Source organism: Strongylocentrotus purpuratus, unplaced genomic scaffold, assembly GCF_000002235.5.
Source record: "Strongylocentrotus purpuratus isolate Spur 01 unplaced genomic scaffold, Spur_5.0 spur5_scaffold_8, whole genome shotgun sequence".
In the NCBI taxonomy this organism is placed as follows: Eukaryota; Metazoa; Echinodermata; class Echinoidea; order Camarodonta; family Strongylocentrotidae; genus Strongylocentrotus; species Strongylocentrotus purpuratus.
In genome coordinates, this window is record NW_022145614.1 from 29,849,089 (window position 1) to 29,872,298 (window position 23,210).

Consider the following 23,210-nt stretch of genomic DNA (forward strand, 5'->3'; position numbering starts at 1 on the left):
ATCATTTATTTGCGCCCTGTCAGAGAAGGAACAAACGACAGATCAAAGGATGTCCCATTTATAGATCGTCCTGTCTAATAGCAACACAAACAGAGCACGTTGTAGAGTGTGGGCAGTAACTTAGTGGGCAGAGCCATGCTTGTGTACTGTGAAGACGGGGATAGGCCGTTCTGTACCCTGTAGAATGTGGGTTTTATGGGGAGTGCAAGTACAACCTTCACGTATGCAGGCTACACAGCCAGTACATATGTACATGTGCATTTGTGAGGTTTTATGACTTTTTATTTGATAACTTGTATTATATGTACATGTACACGTATAAAAAGAAAACACTTATTTATAAAGGAGAAACAACCGTAAAATTGTTGTAAAATTTGGTGGACATGTATCACGCTTATTGAAAAGGAATTTTCATCCCTCCTTTTGGCCACTCAATTGTGACTTCACTTTAAAGAACAATAGAAAGGAAAAACATAGAACAAAAACAAACAAATGAAAAAGAAGAAGAAAAAAAAACCTTATTTGGAACTCAGGTACAATGTACAAGTGTAGTAAAAAAAAAAAAAAATTATGGTATACCGGTAATACATGTACAATGTACATGTACAGTGTATCTTGCTCTGGAGCTTAGTTTCTACGAGTTTTTTAAAACCTGGCAAGTTCAATTCAAATAGTGTGCAAGTTTTGGGTTACACACGTGTAGGTTGACATTGTACACAGTAGTGTACTACATGGACCAGAAAGTGCGGTCTGTCATATTAACTTGGTTTTGTATGTTACATGTACAATGCATGTGTACCAAGCACCAACTTTTTGTCTCAACAGAAAGAACAATTTGTGGATTGAAAATTTGATACATGTATGTATCTATCCAATATATCAGAGATAGTTTACGATGAAGCCTTCAACAACAATAGTTAAATTGAATCCTTTACTCCGAATCAAAACCCTTCATAATTAAAAATTAAACTTTTCAAAGTTCAATGTCCTATAGGAACGCAGTGTTATATTGCTCTGGCCCGTAATGTTATGAACCAGAGCAATATCTAACACTAAGTTCCCATAGGAAATCTATTTATTCAGATGATCATATCTCAGCCAATACTTAACATATTCAATTGGTTTTCGCTATTTGGACATTCATTTTGGATGCTTTTTCATAAAATGAAGAAAAAATGTAGAAATTCCAACAAAAGATTTTTGATCTTGTCACACTTTACCACTATTTCCAACATTTTTCTTAATGGAAAAGCTTGACTACATACATCACGGACAAGTACATGTACAGTACATGAACTTGACAACATAAAGATCTGTGTTCATGCAGAAAGAAGAAAAATAATAATAAAATCTGTTGTTAAATTGGACACAAATTTTGTACCGGTACTCAACAAATCATTTAATATTACAGGCTAAAATTTAAAATATGTACCGTAAACAATATTCACAATTATTGTAAACTAATTTAAGTTTTAATGCAAATCTCTTAAAGCTCTTCCTTCTCTTTTTCTTTCTTTCTTTCTTTCTTTTTCTTTTTGTCTTTCTTTCCGTTTCATTTTCTTTTCTTCTTTTTTCTTCACTACCAACACTGTATATTGAATGATTATCTTACCAACTGCAGGAGCATCGTAGGAATCTCCGAGTAGGATCTCTGGAGCCGAGTATGCTAGACTTCCACAAGAGGTTTCCAACTTCTCTCCAGGCATGAAACGATTACTGAATCCAAAATCTGTCAACTTTACGACTCCTTGCTTCTTGAAAAAGATGACATTTTCTGGCTTAAGATCCCGATGAACAACACGCCGTTTGTGGCAATATGAGATGGCCTCCACAATCTGTCGAAAGTAAGTCCTAGCAATATCATCGTCCAGACCATTTTCATGTTTCATGATGTAATCGTACATGTCCCCGCCATCTCCTAATTCCAGAATTAGGTACAATTTTGTCTGTGTGTCAATCACCTCATACAGCCGTACAACATTGGGATGTTGCACTAGCTTCATGCATTTTACTTCTTGAAATAGATGCGCCTTTGATACAGCATCGAGTTTCAATTTATCAATCACCTTGACTGCTACCTTTTCACCCGTGAAGATATGGCGAGCGAGCTTGACGATCGCGAAGTGGCCCCGTCCGAGTGTCTCCTCCAAGTCGTACGAACCGACGATTTTCGGGTCATGATTGTGCTTGAAAAATGACCCACTCATGGTGCGGGAGGAAGATGGAAAAATGTGGAGATAGGGTCTTACCTATCTGGTGTTCAAGTCATGCTTTGTGGTCACTCTCCTACTTCGAAACAAACAGTTTTTGTCCGAAACAAGTAGATTGCTACCGCTGTCTTTTAGGTCTTACGTTCCAGCAGGTCCACAAAACACATACAGAAAACCCAATCACGAATTAGCGGTTTGTTTTGTACACAGATACCGTACCGGTACTACACACACAGCGCTACAGAAAAGTACGATCCTGTATTGATAAAGTACCGGTATGGTGCACTAGATCGGGTTTGCCATTGGTGGACTCTCGTGGAAAGGTCGTAAATTGTCCAATCGCATCGCTGTTGACAAAATCAACTCGGACACTACATATACATCGACGGAAGAGGGCATGTAAAAAAGTGTTCTTGTACTTTTTTTGTGAGATCTTTGATATTTATCCGGTATATGTTATTAACACTTATTTTACCTACCATTGTAAAATTAGGTAAATGTAAATATTGATAAATGTCATTGCATTTTTTTTCTATTTACATTGAGAAACTATGATGGCAATAAAAAGATAAAGTTAAAGATATGATTATACATTCTCCTCCTTTTCTCACATTCTTTCTCTTTCTTTGTTCTTTGCTCATCCTACCCCATTTTACTCTTCCCCTATGCCTATTAATTCAAATGACACTTATATACATTTAATATGTTAACTTTTTACTTAAATTTTTTCCTTCCTAATCTATTCATATGAAACTTTTTTATATCATATATCTTTATGCTTGTTATTTTTTTATTTGTTGTGCTAGCTTTTTAATTTAATTTTGTGTTATATATGTAGCTTTTCCCATGTATTTATATTCATTTTTAGTGTCTATATGATCTGTTTTATGCTTTTTACACAGACTTGCTGAAAGTGAGTTTTTACCAAATTGAAAAAATTCAATTTAATTCAATTCTATTTGATGTGTAAAATGTTTACACTACTATAGGCATGTACAACATCACTACTAATAGAAAATTAAAGTAATGCAGTCGCAAACTACTAGAAACAGAGCATAGAATTTGGACTAATTCTTTAAAAAAAAGTATTATTAATTTCTAACTTGCAATATTTCAGGCAGAACATTTAAATAGTCTTGATTTGGGGTTTCTCACAATAAACTGCTCTACTGCAATTTGATTTCATCTTAGATCTTTAATGTAAAGTTACATTCAATTCTCCTTTCTAACATTTTGCAATACATGTATTTATGGGGGGGGGGGGGAGAAAGGGCTGTAAGTTTTAAGAAATGGTCTGTGTAATATCACTAAAATTAATGTGATTTGTTGAAGTATTATGACATGATTGTTATACATGTGCCATAAATATTGTATTGGCCATTTCCATCCAGTATTCCAACCTTTTCTTCTCTTAAAGGGATCCAGTAATTTTGTCTCAGATTTTGAAACAAAATCCTGGATTTAGCTCATGCTGCAATGATAATTATAAACCTTTATGTCAGTCAGGAACCCCAAGAATTTTACAAGCCGATTGTCTGTCTGAATATCAAGACATTTATGATTGTAAATCGAAACCAAATTTTGCGTTTCCTCAACGGTTTTCATAACACTACAGTTTATCAGGGAAAATGACTATGGTAAAATCGGTCACTCAAAGATTTTTACTTTTTTGAGGCACTTCTTATTCATTTCGAACCGCAATTTTTTTTTAGGGCTTCAATATTATACATCACAAACATTGATAACACGTAGGGCCGTGCATCTCAGATTTAACATTGGTAAACGATGCCTTTAAAGGCCCACTGCACTACTTGTAGCTACTTGCGCCCTCTATATAACAAACAATGCTTAATCGGTGACCATTGGTCCCCCATGATCCTCTTTTTCTTATGTTAACTGAGAGCTGAGTCGATGAGATAACCACATGTCCATTGACCTTGTAGGGCGGTCTAATCCCTCCTGTAAACTATGGCAGATAAGCTTTAATATAAGCTAAAAACAAAACCTCTCTCTTCTCTCTCTATCCATTTCTCTTTCTCTATTTCCTTCCTTCCTTCAACTATCACTTCCTTGACCTTAGAACAATGTAAATTCAAACTATCTACTACTGGCCTCTTTATAAACTTTCCTCTCTCAAAATATTTATATTTATATTCCACATACAAAGAATCTTGCACTACGATTGGTCAAAAGTAAATCATGTGATGAAAGATAGTTCGCCTATCATTGATGGGAGAAGAAAAGTTTGTTGCACTTTCCTGTATACGTTACGTATGTAAGTACTGCATGCACTGTACTTAGCGTACACCGTTTGCTAGCTGTTAATTGGTGATTTGTTGCTCTAAAATGACGGAAGAAGTGAAATGTTTCCGATGTGGAATATAAAGCAAATAATCACCTTTTGGTTTCAGGTGATGGCACACTATCACTTCGTCGGCGATCTGAATGTATACGTCTTCTTTCCTCAGCTTCGCTTCAGAGAGATAGCTACATCCAGATCGCCTCTGGAGTGATAGTTTGTCCCAACACCTTCACCAACGATAATTATTTGCTTAATATATATATATATATCATAGAAAAAGAAAGTGAAATCATTGCAAGATTCCCACATATTCATTTCATACTCTCTACTTTCTACAGCTCTTGGTTCAATACTATTTTCCATATGCTTATGTCTGTGCTGCAAATTTTCCATCTCTGAAATGCTTGTAATTCGATCTTTTATCTTAGTTTCATGCACACTCATGTTCCTTGTTACACACATACCGAAACACCTGCGAACAAAATTATGCACATTTGTTGCTGTAGCTATTTTGTAACAAAATTTTATTTCACATTTCTATGACAATCAAATATTTACATCATCATACACATTTTTATTTCCAGCAATTTGAAATAAATGCAGGAATAATGGATCTTTTAGTACAAAATGAACATATCTCAAACATGATGGCTACAAAAATCATTAATTTCTTTACATAAATGTACAATATTCACAATATCCATCACATTGTCTAAAATGTTGACAAAGGTCAAAGGTCATATCAATGACCTTTCAGCTTCCATATCATGATGTCTAGTGCCAGATTGGATATTTTTTTTGTTTGAAGAAAAAAAACACCATAACACGAGTGTCCCAAAATGTCTAGATAAAATGCAATAGAAAATTGACAAAGGATATTCCTGGTGGCAATGTGTAAGCAAAGTTCTACCATGGACCACATAGTTTAGACACAAGAGGTATTTCTGACAACAGTCCTGAAGCCTGAAGGGGTTCAACTTAAAATGTTGAATTAGAAAAATAAGTTTTTCAACTTCAACTGATTGTGACCATGGACCTACCTCGTAGTAGATCCATGTTCTGAAAATAAATAAACTCTGAGATATAAGTTAACAACATTTATTATGGTCAGTAATTGGAGGTTATTATATAAAATTGAAAACAGTACTATTACTATTTTACATCAATTTGATTCTGTTCAGAAAAATAAAAAAAAGCAATAAACACCCCTAAACCATTCAGCAACATCAAGAATTTTGCTCTCCGTCGAAATAATTGTATGTGATTCAACATCAGCGGCTATGAAATTAGCAGATCGTAAGAAACAGCCAAGTGAAACATACCAGTATATTTATCTGACAATAAATGTAGGGCATGTTTGCATCACCCTCATGAAGCTGTTTATTCCAAGGTGAGTCATAGTCAGTGGGACAATCACACTACCAGCATTTATTACTGTGTGAACACACGCAAGCCACACCTGACACGACAGATACAATTTCAACAGTGACCTTGCTAACATTGATGCTAACATTGATGTTTACATTCACTAATACAAACAAGAAATTCTTGATGCGTCAATGATGTTTAGTCTAAGTTGAGACATAGCCACTTGGATTTACACTACCAGCATATATTTCAGTGTTAACACACAATTCCAACAGTGACCTTCTTAACATCGATGTTAACATTTACTAATGCAAAACAGAAATTTGCATTATAGCCATTTTTGCAGCAATAAACTTTAACAGATTGTTTAATTCATGTGCCTTACCGGTATTCAAATTGATTAATGAGATGAAACTTGTGTGGTTCTCGACTGTTTACAAAAGTTTATGGTTTCATAAGTTTATTGCATGGCTTCATATAAAGAGGTGCTCAAAATAGACCGTTAGAAAACTGGGGGGTGTGTCACAAAGATCCTAAGTAGAACTTAACTCTAAGTTGGACTTAAAAAATATGGACAGCCATTGGAGTCTTAAAATGAAATATATTCAAAAGCAGAAATTCAAGTATTTTAGACTTTTTATAAATTCCACATCCAGAACATGAAATCTCCTTGATGATAGAAAATATGAATGATTTGAATAAACATTTTATGCCTTTCAAAAATATTTTTACCAAATATTTTCAAAGATGCTAATGGCTTTCCATAATTTTTAAGTCCAACTTAGAGTTAAGTTCTACTTAGGATCTTTGTGAAACACCCCCCTGGATTAATTTATATGTTGATTGTCTATGAATATTGCCAATCATCCTGGTAGTAGATCAATAAGATTGAATGTTATAACAAGTCACCTGGGACCCACTTCTTAAAGCCTTTGTTCAATGACAAATGACAAAAATCAGTGACAAATCTGCTGATAACCAATCAGAAGCAAGGATTTCACTAGCTTATAACTGATGACAATTTTTGTGAAATGGGTCCCTGGACTTACTTTGGTTTAGCTTGCAACATTTCATGTCTTCTTCAGGACCCTTCATCAACAAAGATTTGCCGCCAAATACCAGTGTCCCGTGGTGGACATGAAATGCTGCAACTTTGCAAGCTCAGCAAAGTAAAAGTTTGACTTGTTTTTAACATTTGATGTTATCAGAGTACTTAACATCAGAATATTTGTCCGACTAAATCTGTCACATGTAAACAAATACCAAAAGTGCAGTTCCTACGTCAAAATCAATTCATTCAGTTACTTGTCAGTCGTGTTGCACCCTGCACTATGGAATACTCTAAATCAATTGTACATTGACCAGATATAGAAGCTGGGCAAACAATAGCAGTGGATACCGACCTTAACAAGTTTGAAATGTATTGTCACAAAGCAAAGTCCACTGTCAGTTGCAAACATAAATACTTGAAACACTGAGCACTTGACAAATAAAGATCCTATCGCAAGTCTTTGCAAGAGGTGCTCCGTTGCTTTGAATGAACTTCAGGTGCAATAATCTGACACACTGACATACTTTTGGTGAAGACTGTCAAATTCTTATCACAGCGGCTTCCGTTAAACTAGATATACAAACAGTAACCTGACTCTACTGAAGATGTATGTTGTGGGACTTTAGACCTTACACATGCTTTAAGTAAACATATTGTTCATAAAAATTGGAATGTTGATGCGTTTTTCTGGTCAGAAATAGATATGAATAAATAGTCACTCTTATCTAATCGTTGCATTTCCAACAAACAACTGAATCATGCAAAATATGACGTCATAACTTTATTTTGAAACACAGAATCAAAACTGTTTATATTCAAGAACCAGATCAATCCCATGGCCACATAATCAAAAACATTGGTAAAGAACAAAAACGGGGGGTGGGGAGAATTACATCTTTCCCCTAAAATAACTGGACAAAATTGGGAAACAGAGACATTTCCTCATTTAACAGACATCTTATTTCAGCGAAATGTTTTTAAAGTCATTGATTATAAAACTCTAGTGGTAGGCACTTCATGTTAGGATCAGTTACTCTATTTGAATAAACAGAGTCAATGTCAACTGTAGATGTACACATGATAGTGACTTGCAATGATGTGGGACTGCAGAAGTCTACAAATTGTTCTCTAAATTTTGCTCCCTGTAGTAATAATAATAACCGTTTCATATGGAAGCACTTTACCAGTTACAAACAACTGACCGTTCTTATAAAAGCACTTTACCAGTTACATACAACAGAACGAAGCACTTACAGTGTTACTATTATCCTGGTCAAGGGATTCAATTACTATTCCGCACATTACAATGCACATTCTTCACTCTGGCCAGTTGCCTTTGTACACATCCTTATCCAATCACATTGCCCTTCACATCCTACCAGGTATCCATTTAGCACCTGGGTGAAGAGGAGCAATATGGATGAAATGCCTTGCTCAAGGATGTAGGTGGGCGTGCCGGGGCTCGAACCCATGACCTTTGCATTGCCAGTCATGGGATTATACCACTCGCCTAAAACACCTTTACATCTGTAGTCCAGCCACAACAATCCTCGATATGAATACACAGGGTCCATTTCATAACAACTGAAAATGTAAACTTCATATTGCTTGCTTCATATTCTAGTATAAGTCAGTTAGTTTCCTCACACGATTTGCAATAATGTGGGACTGTGGAAGTCCGCTAACTGTTCACTGCATTTTGCTCTCGGTAAGTCCAGCCATAACAGAGGTAGCAAACAAAGACTTTTCTGTTGATCATCATTTTCATTGCTATAGATCTGTAACAGCTGAATGGATTTCCCGACTGCAGATCAAGTTGTATAGCTATCACAACTTAGACATGTAGGATCATTTATCATGGAAGGCCGGGCCAGCCAGCAAACAATCTCAATGTTCACTTTCTCTCAAGCTCAGTATGTTTTTTTTTGCCGTTCAGAGAGTCTATAAAGTTTTTGTAGGGTCCTGTGCTTAGAAGGCAAATCTTGTCCTGATGTCTTCCAGCTTTTTTGAAACCTTGACAGGACAGAAAATAAGAGAAAGCAACTATTAATACACTGGATAAGGAAATGAACACACAAGAAATAACTTTCATTTCAATTCAATTCAGAAGACACTTGTAAAACAAAGATTAAGAAATTTCTATGCACAAAGCTAATTTATCTATTATGCAGTCTTAATCAAATCCTGTAAAAATCTTTTGAATATGATGGATTCACAATCAACAGCATCATCTAGCAACACCAGAGTTTAATCAAATTCAGGTGATGCATTATCAGAAAATTTTGAAACAAATATACTCTGTGGCATTGTTATATACCCTACAAAATAAAGGCATGTCATCAGAAGTTTTGAATGATTTTAATATCCAAGGTAAAGTTTTGGGCTGATTCCCAAAACTTTCTGTCTTATTGGCATTTTACATTTTCAAGGATTTTCCCAAGTAGAGTATGAACATTAACAGGAGTACAGAACATGATATGATCACTGCATAGCTCAGAATTTGTGAGTGTAGTTGTCAACACTTGAATTTCAGGGGATTGACAGATATTAAGACATCATTGCCATGCAGTGAAAAATAACCTCCCAACTGTAGCTGACAAATGTAGGTAAATTCATGACAATAAGTGCCATGAGTTGAAATGATGGAATAGTTGGATAGTACTTACCTCACTAGGATTCCTATCAAGTTCTTCAGCCACAGTCCTCTGTTTAGAAAGTTCCATAGAGTTGTACTGTTCACACAGATCACCATCAATCACATTCTGAAAATACAAGAACAATGAAATAATTAGTATGTAATCTTTGAAGGCTTCCATGGTGATGATAGATATGAACATGGTTAGCAGTCACACCAGGTATTCCTGTGACATGGTTAATTGGCCCTGGAAGCGATAGGTGCGACCTTTCGAAATGTAGCCCTCTCACAGAATCTATCTAGAACTCCTAGAAGCTATTAAAAGCTCTTGTCTCACATAATTATGTCTGGCACAACTCAGAAAGTAGTGAGTGATATTGTCATCAACCAGTGATCAGTGGATTGACAGATATATATTGCATCATTGCTGTGCACAGACTACGGTGAGTAAATTAATGAAATCTAGTCTAAACCCACTCATTCATCTAGGAATCTTTGACGGACTCTCGACATCTTTATTATTCTATGGTTACCACTTTCTCATTTCATTTTATTGATTTCTTTCTCCTTGTGTTTAAATTTCTTCAAAGAAAATAACCTCCCAATGTATAACTTGTTAACATAATCTTTTGACATGGTTAGTTGGCCCTGAAAAATGATAGGTACAACCCCAACATTTTTTAATCATTTACATATATCAACACGTAAGTATTATATGAAGAAAAAAAGTTTAACAAAAATGTGTCATTGATTTGGGGAACACCATTTGAAAATTATGCATCAGATAATTCTCTACACACTATCTCAAATATGCCACCTTAAGATATTTTACTTTACAATAATATCAACAAGTTTACCTTGACTGGATAGTAGTAGGATCTGTACGAGAGATGGTCCCTTCCACAGAGTGGTGCATATTCTGATCTCATGTGCATCTCAAGATGCTGGAAGAAGTCATGATCCTGAAGGGAAAAAAAAGGAAAATATGTACTTATTCTACAATTTAGTCTGAAACCTCTTTTAAACCCTACTGTACTGTAGGGGGATATATTTCATCCTATGATTGTGTTTCTTTGTCAATGGCACTTCATGTTGGTTTCGCATTTTGACCCAAGATACTTTTTACATTATATAAGGATATTCCAAACAATGTGAATATTTACACAGCTCATAACTCTCAGGTAAAATGGCAGAGAAAGGGTTACAATTTTATCTGATATTAATGGTTTTACATTTTCAAGGATTTCTCCAAGGAGAGTATGAACATTAACAGGAGTACAGGACATGATTTGATAACTGCATAGCTCAGAACTTGTGAGTATAGTTGTCAACAATTGAATTTCAGGGGATTGACAGATATTAAGACATCATTGCCATGCAGGATTTAATCAAAACATTCTGATTACTTCTTGATATTCCTCTTCAAAGATCTTTGCAGACAGTAATAACTTCAACCAGAATAGCTGAAGTGCAGAGAACAATTTTAACAGATTCAAGAAATGCTGACATTGTGGCATTTAAAAATTCACATCTGGTAACAAATTTGTGCACTATCCAAACTTATCATAAGATACTCCAATTTAAACCAATTTGGTATTTTTACCCAAGTCTGCAAGGTTTATCAATGCCCAACCATTTAAATGTTTACACTTAAAATTGACAGGAAGCTGCAACACAGCAACAGTGGTTAATGTCTATTATGTAGCCCTAAATGAGATTCTAACTAAATCTGTCCAGTATTGGATCAGACTGTATTCCATGGCCTAACATCCAAACCTACCTCATGCGCAGTGAATGGCACCAGGACCCCGATGGCCCCAGACAGAGTGGTGTACACCACAGACTCTGAACCTCCAGGAATCAGTGTGGCCTTCTGCAGAGACAGCACTGTCTCACCGATGAAGAAGCTGGACACCACATCGGTCTTCTGGGATGCTCCGTTGAGAAGGCCGCGGTCCCAGAGTGCCTTGACTCCCGTCGGATCCTCGTCAAGGTTGTCGTTGACGCTCGTGGGTAACCTCAGCTGTAGGACAGTGGAGAATTCAGAAACAACATAGTGAGCTATTAACCCTTCTGTTCCCACTATGGTTTTGAACCGACATAAGATGAACTTTCAAGAGTTTATTTTTACATGATAATACTCAGCTTCATTGTAACAAAATCTCTTAAATAGAAATAAACTTTATAATGAGAGTACCAGTTTCTGTTTCAAGTATAACATTGTAGCCATTTTTCCATCACTCCAATTCTTGGTCATAATTTGCCACCAATGGCAGAGGAAGAGGTACAATTTCATCTCATATTGATGGTTTTTAAGTAGAGTATGAATATCAACAGGAGTACAGTACAAGATATGATCACTGCATAGCTCAGAATTTGTGAGTGTAGTTGTCAACAATTGAATTTCAGGGGATTGACAGATATAAAGACATCATTGCCATGCAGTGAAAAATAACCTTGTAGCAAATAAATTTAAGTAAATTCATGTCACAGAGTCAGATATCTTCAATTACAAGCAAAGAACACTAAAGATGCACACTTTACATAAGGGAGATATTCCTGCCTTGTCTCGTTACTGGAATAATTTGGAATGGAATTTGCCCTCATATCCCTGCTAGAATAATAACCCAGTAACACCACAAAAAAAACAACAACAAACAAACAATTCTTGGCCATCAAAGTAATGTCATTTATTGTTTGGTCTATTGTTAGCCAGGTGCCAATTTCATAGACTTAGGTATGGAACTCTAGCTAAGAAATGAATGAATTCTCTCACCACTCTAAAATTTCAGAACTTATCTGCAAACATGAAAAGTATCATGGTCCAGCTGATACTATTCATCTCTCACTTGAACAATCATTGAAAGTTGGGGGTCATTCTAAATTTTACAGAATCTTTTGCTCTTGGATCAATGTATGTATCAAACCAAACGCAAGACAAACTATCGACTGTAAAATTGGCGATAGCCATGAAGCAAAGTGGAGTTCTCTCGCATATACATAGAACGCCAATTTTAATTCACTCACCACGGTGATGTTGCCAAACTTGTCCGCACACATGACGGTGTCATGGTCCAGAAGGCACGTGGCTGTGATCCAACGAGGGTTACTATCGTCCGCAAAGATGACCATCTGATTCTCCTGTCTCTTGTACTTGAGGAAGTGAAGACTCTCCTGGACATCGCTGATGATGACACGGTTACCTGTCGTCAGGATGTTGGTGATGAAGTTTGGAATGTGCTGTAAAAAAAAAAAAAAAAGTGAATCACTCTAATTCTTGGTCATAATTTGCCATCAATGGCAGAGAAAGGGTCACAATTTTATCTGATATTGATGGTTTTACATTTTCAAGCCAGGGTAATATTTGGAAACGCCAGGAGTGTCACGTATGACAGACATGAGCGATATATAAGAACCTCCTATTATTATTATTATTATTATTATTATTAACAGGAGTACAGAACATCATATGATCACTGCATAGCTCAGAATTTGTGAGTGTAGTTGTCAACAATTGAATTTCAGGGGATTGACAGATATTAAGACATCATTGCCATGCAGTGCCAAAAATTAAGTTAAATTCATGTCTCTTAGTCAGAGTAGGAGCTACGTGAGACATCAAATATGACAAATATTACAATTTTTGTGTAGTAACCTGCTTAAAGAAATTCTCCATTGCCACTTGGCAAACTCACGTACACACAAAATAATGGCTGAATCACCAACAAAATTGATTTAAAAGAAAAAGATTTTAAAAAATAAAAAAAATATTTCATTAACAAAGTTCCCTCCCTTTTATGTTGGTTCTCTTTTTTATCTCTTACACATCAACGTAATTTGAAATTCAACAATGATTAAATCGGCAATGAGGGATGGTCGTCAGAGTTACCACATGTTGCAATAAAAGTTAAAATAGCTACGATAAATAGTACCAAAGGGGATGGACCCATTTTCATTACACATATATTTCAAATATGTCATTAGTGAATGTTAGGCAGATTCTCATATCTAACAGTTGACCCATAAATTTAAAAAATATAAAAATTAAATCAGTATTAGCAATAAGCAATTTATTTGATAGGAACAAACCTTGTTTTCACATTTTCTGAGTAGTTTCTTCTTGCCGAGATCATAAATCCTCAGCAGTCTTCCAATTCCAATGAGAACCCTTCCTTGGAATGCAGCGATTGATGATGGTACATCGTCCACAAGAGTCTGCAATACATCAAAGCAAACAGGATGGACTACATGAAATATATTGAATGACCAACCTATTGAGGTTTTATGGTGAGGGGGGGGGGGGGGGGGTATTATATGGTCTCAGTATCCAATGTGTCATTCAACTTAAGTTCAGACATATGCTTGTTTAGCATCATTGACCACATCGTTTGTCTCATTTTAGATACCTTGCAAGTATCACGCTCTAACACTATCGTCATAACCCGCCAAGACATTTTATTGAATTTAATGTATCAGTAAACTTAATGCATCCATGTGTAACCCTTTATACAAAGATATGACTAGGAAATTCTCAATACAGATAACATAGTGTGTAATTATAAATGAAAAGGCACATTTCTTTCTTTAGCTTCACAGGCCAATACGGATAACGTACAGTGTGCCATCATAAATGAAAAAGTCACATTTCTTGTAAGTCATAATAATATTTCACGTCCATTTCCACCTACTTCCTAAAGAGATCTACCCTCTACACCTACATAAATTACCAGCACCTATCACTTCCTTTCAAGATTGCATAGATTGCTCTTAAACATTCAGCAAGAACTGCCACCAAGGAGAAGCGCTTCTTGCCCTCCGGAAGACCAACCAGAAGTCAAATCCTTTTGCATGTCACTTACCTTGTGTAAGAACTCAAGCTTCTTGCCCTCCTCTGTAAGTAGGTACGTGTGTATAGCACCACCAGAGCAGGTCCTAGGACTCAACGTCACATCTTTGGCTGTCCCCACCAAGACGTGGGTCTCGTCTTCACGATTGGCAAACTTCACCAATGCAAGACTAAATAAGAAGATGAAACAGATAAAAAGAGAATTGTGGTTAGACCGATGCCAATTTCTCATTCCTTCTCATTCATTCTCCTATACCCTCTGAACTGTCTATCACAAATTTGAAAATTCTCCCATTTTTCACTATAATTGAAGCAAAGTGAACGGAATACTTTTGCCCTCTCACGGAATCTACCAATAAGAGCTCCTAGAAGCTAATTGTAAGGGCTCTCATCTCACATAACAATGTCTGGCACAACTCAGAAAGTAGTGAGTGATATTGTCATCAACCAGTGATCAGTGGATTGACAGATATATATTGCATCATTGCTGTGCACAGACTACAGTGGATAACTTCATGAAATCTAGTCCAATATGGTTAGACCAATGCCAATTTTATGTTCATTTTACAACATCCTCCCTCTCTTTACATACATCGAAGTATTTTACTTTATTTAATGAATAGGGAATAACTTCACCAAGTGCACATAATTTTTTTCTGTTATATTAGTCCCTAATTGAATGCAGTTTTATTCTGTTCAAGCTCCACCATATCTCAGGTCTGTCCCTGAACCAGGTTCATACATGCCAACATTTGAAAATCAGAAATCTGTACACTATGTGCGCGAAGCGCACATCATGGTCGCGAAACGCACATCACGAGCACGAAGTCCTTTTAGCCGGGGTACAGGGCCCGCTTTAGGGCCCTGGAAGCTCTGGGTTTCCAGATGCTCTCTGGTGCAATCTGAGCCTATTTTAGGGACCATTTCCCCTAAAATTCAACCCAAGTTTATGGGTAATTTTTGTGTCATACCAAACAAAAAAGTGATTGAAGTGAATTCCACATTTTAATTTATCCTTGGCAGAGGCAGAGCAGATAATAGACATAGATTTAATTAGCCACTCATGCAGAGTGATGCATTTAAGTCTAGTTACTTTTTAAATAATTATACATGACATAGATCTATGCATAAAATGAGACTGGCAATAATGGTATTCAACTTTCCAGACAATTAACAGTCAACAATCCAAAATTATTGTAACTCATTGAGCTACATGTAAATGAGGTTGTCAAAATCAATGTCAGCAGAACAAGACATCTTGCCGACAATAAATGCAGTATGCATATTCCTCCCCTTTTGTGCTTGCTCTAATAAAGGGAAATCGTTCCTTGTATTCCTGTTTGTACTTCTGAATTCGTCTTGCTGCTGTTCCGCTCATTTTGACAGATTTTCTTCCAAGACAAATCACAAATCACAAAGTATACGGTACCTTGAAACACGTACTTTGCATGGGGACCCTATGCATATACGGTGCGCTAGCCGCGATAGCGAATGCATGCATGCTGATATGCGCATGCAAACGTATAGAAATTATACTTACGAGATTTGCCAGCGCAAGTATTTACGTACGGAAATGTTACGTACGGAAACACATATCAGAGTGCACGTGGCGCGCAGCAACACGCTGCCACTGTACGTACATATCAGTGCACGCTGCACGCACCTTGCGCAATGCAAACCGTTCGACACTCGATCGGATCAATGCTATGTATGGAAAGCCATATTCCCCAAAATCGGAACGTTCCGTTTTTTAGGGCTATAAAAACTTCAAAAACGGAACAGTTCCGTTAAAATCGGAACGGTTGGCATGTATGCAGGTTAAGCCCTAATAGTGGAGGGCTACATCCCTGATCCAGCTTACAAGACCTGGAAGTAGATTCTACCCCAACATAAATCTTACTACCAATAACACAGCGTGACTTTTACGAGTCCTTACCTGAATGCAGCTTCATTCTGTTCTAGCTCCACCATGTCTAAGGTCTGTCCTTGGACCGGATTCAGGAGCCTGATCGTAGAGGCCCACATCCCTGATCCAGCCTTGGGGGAGCTGAAGGTAGACTCGGGTAGCTCCTCCTGGAGGAAAGCTTCTGCCATCTCAGCTGCTAGCTCCTTCTCCTCCTCGCCAGCTGCTTCAACCATTTCCTACACAAAGAAGAGCACTGGCATTATAAAACTGACCGTCTTAAAGCCTATCTGCACTAGTTTGGCCAGGAGGGATTAGACCTCCCTGCGTGGTCACGGACAGGTGGTTATCTCATCAAATCAGCTCTCAATTGACATAAGAAAAAGAGGACCAAGGGGATCAACAGGTACCGCTTAGGCATTTTTGGCTATATAGAGAGCGCAAGTAGCTACAAGTAGTGCAGTCCCGCTTTAATAAAAGTTAAGAATTCACAAAAGAACCAATTATATTATGATTATCTATTTCCCATAGTGATAACTTTCATTTCTTATCTGAATGACGCCTGCATTTTCTGTGTATAATCCTAATGCTGTTTTCAATACAGTATACTTTGCAGACATAATTATTTTGATACTTTCTCATAAATAAGAGCACAAATGGCTCAGCCTGCAAAATGAATGGCTATCTATATCATTCTAAAGCATGTTTGGATTGGTCTCAGGATCCAGTATGTCATTCAAATGAAATTCAGACATATGCTTGTAGTTATTCATCATTGACCAATTTAACCCTATTTTAACTGGGCTATTTCAGACCAGGTTTTTACTGGGGGGGGGGGGGGGGGTCAATTTGACCCCCCCTAAGATCTCGGCCGTTTCACCGCCGATCGCAGCGAAAATTTGCATGCATGTCAAGTGAAGTGTATAGAATACAATGGTAATTTCAAATTTTTGAAAAATTCACTCATTTGCATATTTATGGTAATTTATGCAAATACGGTCATAAAATTCACATTTCGGCCCATAAATCATAGATTATTCATATTTAAGTATTCTTTTTCACTACATATATTTATTAGACCATTTGGAATAATAATACAACACAAAAAGTTGGAAGAGCCAGGTTATTCCTTATGTTATCTCTTGTTTTTATAATTTCTTATGTATTTCATTGTTTTTTTTAACTTATGTATTTTATTGTTTTTGTTGTTTTATTTCATTTATAACTACAATTCAACTATTTTGACCCCAAGACAAACATCTAAACTTTAAACAAGACTGAATAACCAATGTTTTATCTATTTTTAGGAAAAATGACTTTTACATATATGTTTTGTACACAAATCACGAAAATGAGCGATTTTCGGGCTGACATGCAAAGACAAAAGGTCACGCGACCTTGTAACCGTAGGTCCGATTTTCAAAAAAATTGTTTTAAAAGATGCGTAAGACTCAAAAGTAAAAAGTCATGAGAGGAAAATTTTATATCTGCCGCGGTTTCGGAGTAGTCGCGAAATTTCTACAGGGGGGGGGGGGGGGTCAAATTGACCCCCCCCCCCAGTTAACGTAGGGTTAATCTGATATTTATTAACTACTGCTTGATATAACCACCCTTCCCAATCAAACCCAAATAAAGTACTAAATACATTTTAACCAAAATTGAATAGACAATAAAAATAGACTAACCTCGGCCATTTGTTGTTTCCTCTGTGCTTTGGTAGAGTCTGTGTATGTGTTATGGTCCGTCTCGATGACAACAATGTTATTATTCTCAAGGTGAACAGCAAACTTCCTGGGTGTGTATTTCAGTTGCGTGGAAACCTGATTGAAGACTGCTCCTAGCTTCTCCAAAGCCAAAATCCTACAGGACGAAACAACACATATGAATTGTGAATAAGCTATCATTCCGAAACTACAGTCAAACCTGTCTATAGCGACCGCCAAGAGAAACACAGAAAGTGGTCTTTGTAGACAGGTTCATATAGTACATGTTTCAATGAGAAACCATTTTCAAGGGAAACAAAAAATGTGGTCTTTGTAGACAAGTGATCACTAAAGCAGGTTTGACTGTATAATAATAGTGCTACTATTTCGTAATATGTTGAAAAAGTACAGGACATCACATTCCCATGGCATGGCGGCAATTGTGTAAACTTAATACTTATATTACAAATCTGATATCACTTTAACTTTATCACTCATGAATTCCAAATCCCTTCATGAATGGTAATAACTACATAATCAGACTGTCGACCAAGTTCTATATTGTCAAAGAGTAATATCGTCCCTATTTTCACGAAGTGACGGTAGTGAGGAAAATCGTAACGCAAAGTGAATGCAATTTTTTTTCACTACCGTCACTTCGTGAAAACAGCGACGATATTTTCAATGTAGGTTAAAAATCTCCCCATTTCTCACTATGATTTAAGGAAAGTGACCTCATCACTATGGCCCCCTCATAGAATCTATCAATAAGAGCTCCTCGAGGCTATTAGAAAAGGCTCTCATCTCACATAACAATGTCCGGCACAACTCAGAAAGTAGTGAGTGATATTGTCATCAAACTGTGATCAGTGGATTGACAGATATATATTGCATCATTGCTGTGCACAGACTTCAGTGAGAAACTTAATGAAATCTAGTCTTAACCCACTCATCCATCCATGTTTGACAGACTCCCAAAACGTGCATTACTCAATGGTTACCATGTTCTCCATTCTTCCTATTAATAAAAGCCTTTTGATAATTTTCTTTCTCCTTGTGGTTAAATTTCTTGAAAATTAAATTATCTCCATCTATAACTCTCTGCTAAAGGAGCACCATTCATGTTATCGAAATGTCTAATAACTAATCTTGGGTAGCCACTATATACGTCTGACAAACCTGAGGGTGTTTGTGGAGATGGCGACAATGCCTTCAGGACACTGCTCTGAAGCGAATCCAGAGGCAAACTCTAGGGTCTCGTATGACAGGGGTGTGAGATGGAACCGAGACTGGTACCAGTAACTCAGCCACGATCGACTGGACATAGCAAGCACCTGGAACGAGGAACAAACAATATATTGACAACATTCATACAGTATGGTTACACATGGTCAGTTAAGACTAATGTTTCCAGCGATAACATTTATCAATGATAAATCAAATATCACAAGGAATACATAGGGATACATATTTTTGGATACCAACTGCCTTGTTGGATAAAGTAGTGCAGCTCCGCAGTGATAGTAGTCATCACAGTGATATATGGAATTAAAACAGATATATAAGACATCATTGCTGCACACACTTCTCTCAACATAAGCTACTGGTAGGTTTAGTTCTTGCAAGCATTATTACTTGGAGTTTGTGGAAATTAAAATCCTTTGAGAAGAGCTTTGGTAACCCTAACCCTAACACCCACATTGTATCAATTTGTTTCACTTCGACATACAACTTTAGAAGGAGACAGTATCTGTGGTGATCTCATCAAATCAGCTCTCGATTACCATAAGCAAAAGGGGATCATGGGGACCAACAGGCACCGATAAGGCATTGTTTGCTGTATAGATGGTGCAAGCAGCTATAAGTAGTGCAGTGGGGCTTTAAGCATAATATCTACGCAACCTAGAGGGTGAATTCAAATCTAGAACCCTGAAAACAAAGTACTTACAGCTTCCGATCCCTGCATGTTAATCCTGAAGAGTTTCACAGGTCTTGATCCAAGGTATCTCGTTCTCGTATCTGAAAGATCACCGGTCACCGAGTCCAACACCATCCTCAGCAGTACACCATTCTGTGCAGGAAAACAAAACACGTGGAAGAATTAACTTACAGCTCGCAATGAACAGGGAGGTGTTTCACAAAACTTGTCATCAGTGCCGAATGACAGTTTCTGTTATAAGCTAGTGAAATCCTTGCTTCTGATTGGTTATCAGCAGATTTGTCACTGATTTTTGTTAATCGTCATTGAAAAAAAGCTTTGTAAAACGGGTCCCTGAACATGATTTATATCGTCCCTATTTTCACGAAGTGACAATTTGTGTGCGGATTTTCCTCACTATCGTCACTTCGTGAAAATAGGAACGATATGTGCCATTGTAAATACCAAGCACTATGAACATGTGGATGAGGTTATAGTCATGTGAGTATGAAGATGTTTTCAGATCAGAATAAGGCATGCTTGTTTGCAACACTTGGCTGTCAAACCATCAGTCGAAGCGCGAGTACATGCATTCATCACTTCTAAACAGTTCATCATTTATATCTCAGTCGTGCATGATGCATATACGCAGTCAAGGTGTTAACTATGGTTAAGTTGTGCATAATGGGCTTCAATCATTGTGAAGCCCGTTTCTTAACTTACAAACTTTTGCAATATTTAACTGAGCCTAGCGCAGAGCATTCTATCCAATTACCAATAAATTTTTAGAAGACCCTCAATTAGATTTAAAGAGTATTAGTAGTAGCAGAATTACAACTAGGAGTATTGGAGAATGACTTTAATGGAGAACAACTTGTTTAGCATGCACACCTGCCAACATTTCACAGCAAGAGTAAGGAATCTCTCGAGACAAAATTAGGAGAACAGTCTGTCTTGTATATTTTTGACGCAGTATATTTAACAAATAATTAGAGTTATCTATGGTTCAAACAATAGCTTGAAGGCAAAAAGTAGGAATGGTTGGCAGCTATGAGCAGGAGGCTAACCAGGTCAATTTTAAGGATGAAAGATTGAAAAAGTGAAATATTTCTAAGGCTGAATTTAATCTTTGACTTGGATGGTATAGAGTGCATCAGGCTTCACGCTTGACCATTTACATGTGCAAATTGATGCATCACACCACAAGTACAAACATCTAGCTAGATTCAATGCCTTCTACAAACAGGTTGCCATTGACGTGCTTACCTGAAGACCAATGTTGAGAAAGAGGCCCCCTGAGCTGCCCCTCTCACCAGTTTCTTCCCTGGCCTCCGTTCCTCCCATCTCAATGATACACAGGGCTTCAGCAGGGGCTGGCAATGCCTGCATACTTAGTGGTTGAAGACAGTCCTATTATACAAAGCAAAATATAATTTAAGGGTTATAACATATCATAATAATAACAGGCATTTCTATAGCACCGTCTATCTAGAAATTCTATTCCGAGGCGCATTTATTATTACCCCGGCTTGTCATGTTATATCAAGTTATTATTACTAAGATTATGGCTTATTTTGACAAAGAGCTTGGGGGAAGGTCGATCAATAGTAGAACTACTACAGGTTCCCCAACCCATTTAGACAATTGCTATTTCAGTACAGTGAAACCTGTCTATAAAGACCACCCAAGGGAGACAAGAAAAGTGGTCTTTATGTAGTTTCCTTTAGTACATGTTTCAATAGGAAACCATTTTCAAAGGAAACAAAAATTGTGGCCTTTATAGACAGGTGGTCACTAAAGCAGGTTTGACTGTATTAATACAGAGCATAAAATGTGAAATAGCCATAAGTATCACAGTATTTATTGTTATGTTTTATATTTCCAGATACCTGTATTTTGTTTATGCCTTTTCAACAATATGCAAGCCTTTTTTGCTTAACGATTATAATCATTTAACAAGTATTGGATATGACATGATCACTGCACAGCTCAGAATTCGTGAGTATAGTTGTCAACAATTTAATTTCAGGGGATTGACAGATATATAGACATCATTGCCATGCAGTATGTCATACACTACAATGTGGTACCTCTTGGGTGGTTTAAGTAATAGATAAAGGTCACTATCTTCACATACCATACATAAGAGCCAAGTAGCTCTTGCTGGAATGCTCCCCAGGGAGTGGAGAAAGTGCAAACATTGTGTGCGGGCAAGCCAGAATCCGATAGGGGTAACAACATATCTGTAAAGCACTTAGAAACTTGGACATTGCCAATGTATTAAGCGCTATATCAGGGTGCTACAAGAATTTTTTTCACCACTTGCCCTGTCGGGCAAGTGGGTTTTCAATTTACTTGCCCAAACAATATTTCCACTTGCCCAAAACTTTAAAGCGAAAAAGGACTCGAGGTTAAAGCATTTATTATCTCGTAATGATAAGTTAGTGTTTTAGATAGCAAATTAATGCACATACATGTACAGTGTAACTGTACTGAATAATAACCTAATATGTCAAAGAAAATGGTCAACAAAGGATGGTTGAAGGTTTAAAAAACGCATTTTATTGATTCTCCATAAATAATCAGATTCACATGAATCTCGGCAAGGTAGAATGGTTCAAGCAGGTTTAAGTTTTTAATATTCAGTCATGTAAAAAAGCATAATGACCCTGTTGTAAAAAATATGATACAAACATGTCATTAATGGTAGCCACATGTACCATGGTGCAACATCACATGTGTGTCTGTGCAAGCCGCTGTCATTTGGAAACGTAGGCTAATTTTCAGCTGTTAATAATTTGGGTCAACTCTTCCATCAAGAAACGTCATGTAAATAATGGGTAATCAACTATTTTAAATAAAGTACGGACATTTTTATTTCATCATTCACTGCTATAAATATCATGCCAAAATTTGTAAATTCTTACTAAATAATAATATTGAAGATATTTTACGATAAATCTCGGATAAGTATGCGAAAACTAGACTAAACAACGTCGCTAAAACCATGAAAACAAAACAACAACGGCTTATATTCTGGGGGTCTCGATACTATTATCAAAATGACTCGCTCGGTCGGATCTTGAGACCGCAGTAATAAATTGAAAACGAGACAAAAACATTCATCTGATTTATATGAGCAGCGAGTTTTAAATAATATGTTCACAATCATTAACAGTCATTATGAATAAATATCAAACATTTGACTTTTTGTACTTACTAGAAAATCCCTGTTGTTTATTCCATTCCGATTCGCACGTGTTCATTTCCCTAG

The 23,210-nt window shown here is 36.8% G+C and overlaps 2 protein-coding genes across 2 annotated transcripts in view; both read right to left on the minus strand.

Annotated features, from left to right (window-relative positions):
* Positions 1 to 964: 964 nt before the first annotated feature.
* Positions 965 to 2,446, minus strand: LOC115920304 (SNF-related serine/threonine-protein kinase-like). The gene has a single exon (XM_030975850.1). It carries the CDS (start codon positions 2,205 to 2,207, stop codon positions 1,473 to 1,475), a length of 735 nt encoding a protein of 244 aa, XP_030831710.1. The 5' UTR covers positions 2,208 to 2,446; the 3' UTR covers positions 965 to 1,472.
* Positions 2,447 to 7,283: 4,837 nt separating this feature from the next.
* LOC762563 (splicing factor 3B subunit 3) overlaps positions 7,284 to 23,210 on the minus strand; it is a 34,983-nt gene continuing 19,056 nt past the window's right edge. Inside the window, exons 15-26 of the mRNA XM_030976193.1 lie at positions 21,203 to 21,346; positions 19,967 to 20,089; positions 19,198 to 19,352; positions 18,001 to 18,175; positions 16,349 to 16,554; positions 14,426 to 14,582; positions 13,656 to 13,781; positions 12,594 to 12,806; positions 11,347 to 11,589; positions 10,424 to 10,528; positions 9,598 to 9,693; positions 7,284 to 8,944 (exon numbers count right to left, since the gene is read on the minus strand). Coding sequence (XP_030832053.1) covers positions 8,900 to 8,944; positions 9,598 to 9,693; positions 10,424 to 10,528; positions 11,347 to 11,589; positions 12,594 to 12,806; positions 13,656 to 13,781; positions 14,426 to 14,582; positions 16,349 to 16,554; positions 18,001 to 18,175; positions 19,198 to 19,352; positions 19,967 to 20,089; positions 21,203 to 21,346 — 1,788 coding nt within the window. The 3' untranslated portion in view covers positions 7,284 to 8,899. The remainder of the gene's footprint in view (positions 8,945 to 9,597; positions 9,694 to 10,423; positions 10,529 to 11,346; positions 11,590 to 12,593; positions 12,807 to 13,655; positions 13,782 to 14,425; positions 14,583 to 16,348; positions 16,555 to 18,000; positions 18,176 to 19,197; positions 19,353 to 19,966; positions 20,090 to 21,202; positions 21,347 to 23,210) is intronic.

Coding starts and splice junctions, on each gene's coding strand:
- LOC115920304 (XM_030975850.1), bottom strand. CDS start 2,207: ATGAGTGGGTCATTTTTCAAGCACAATCATGACCCGAAAATCGTCGGT.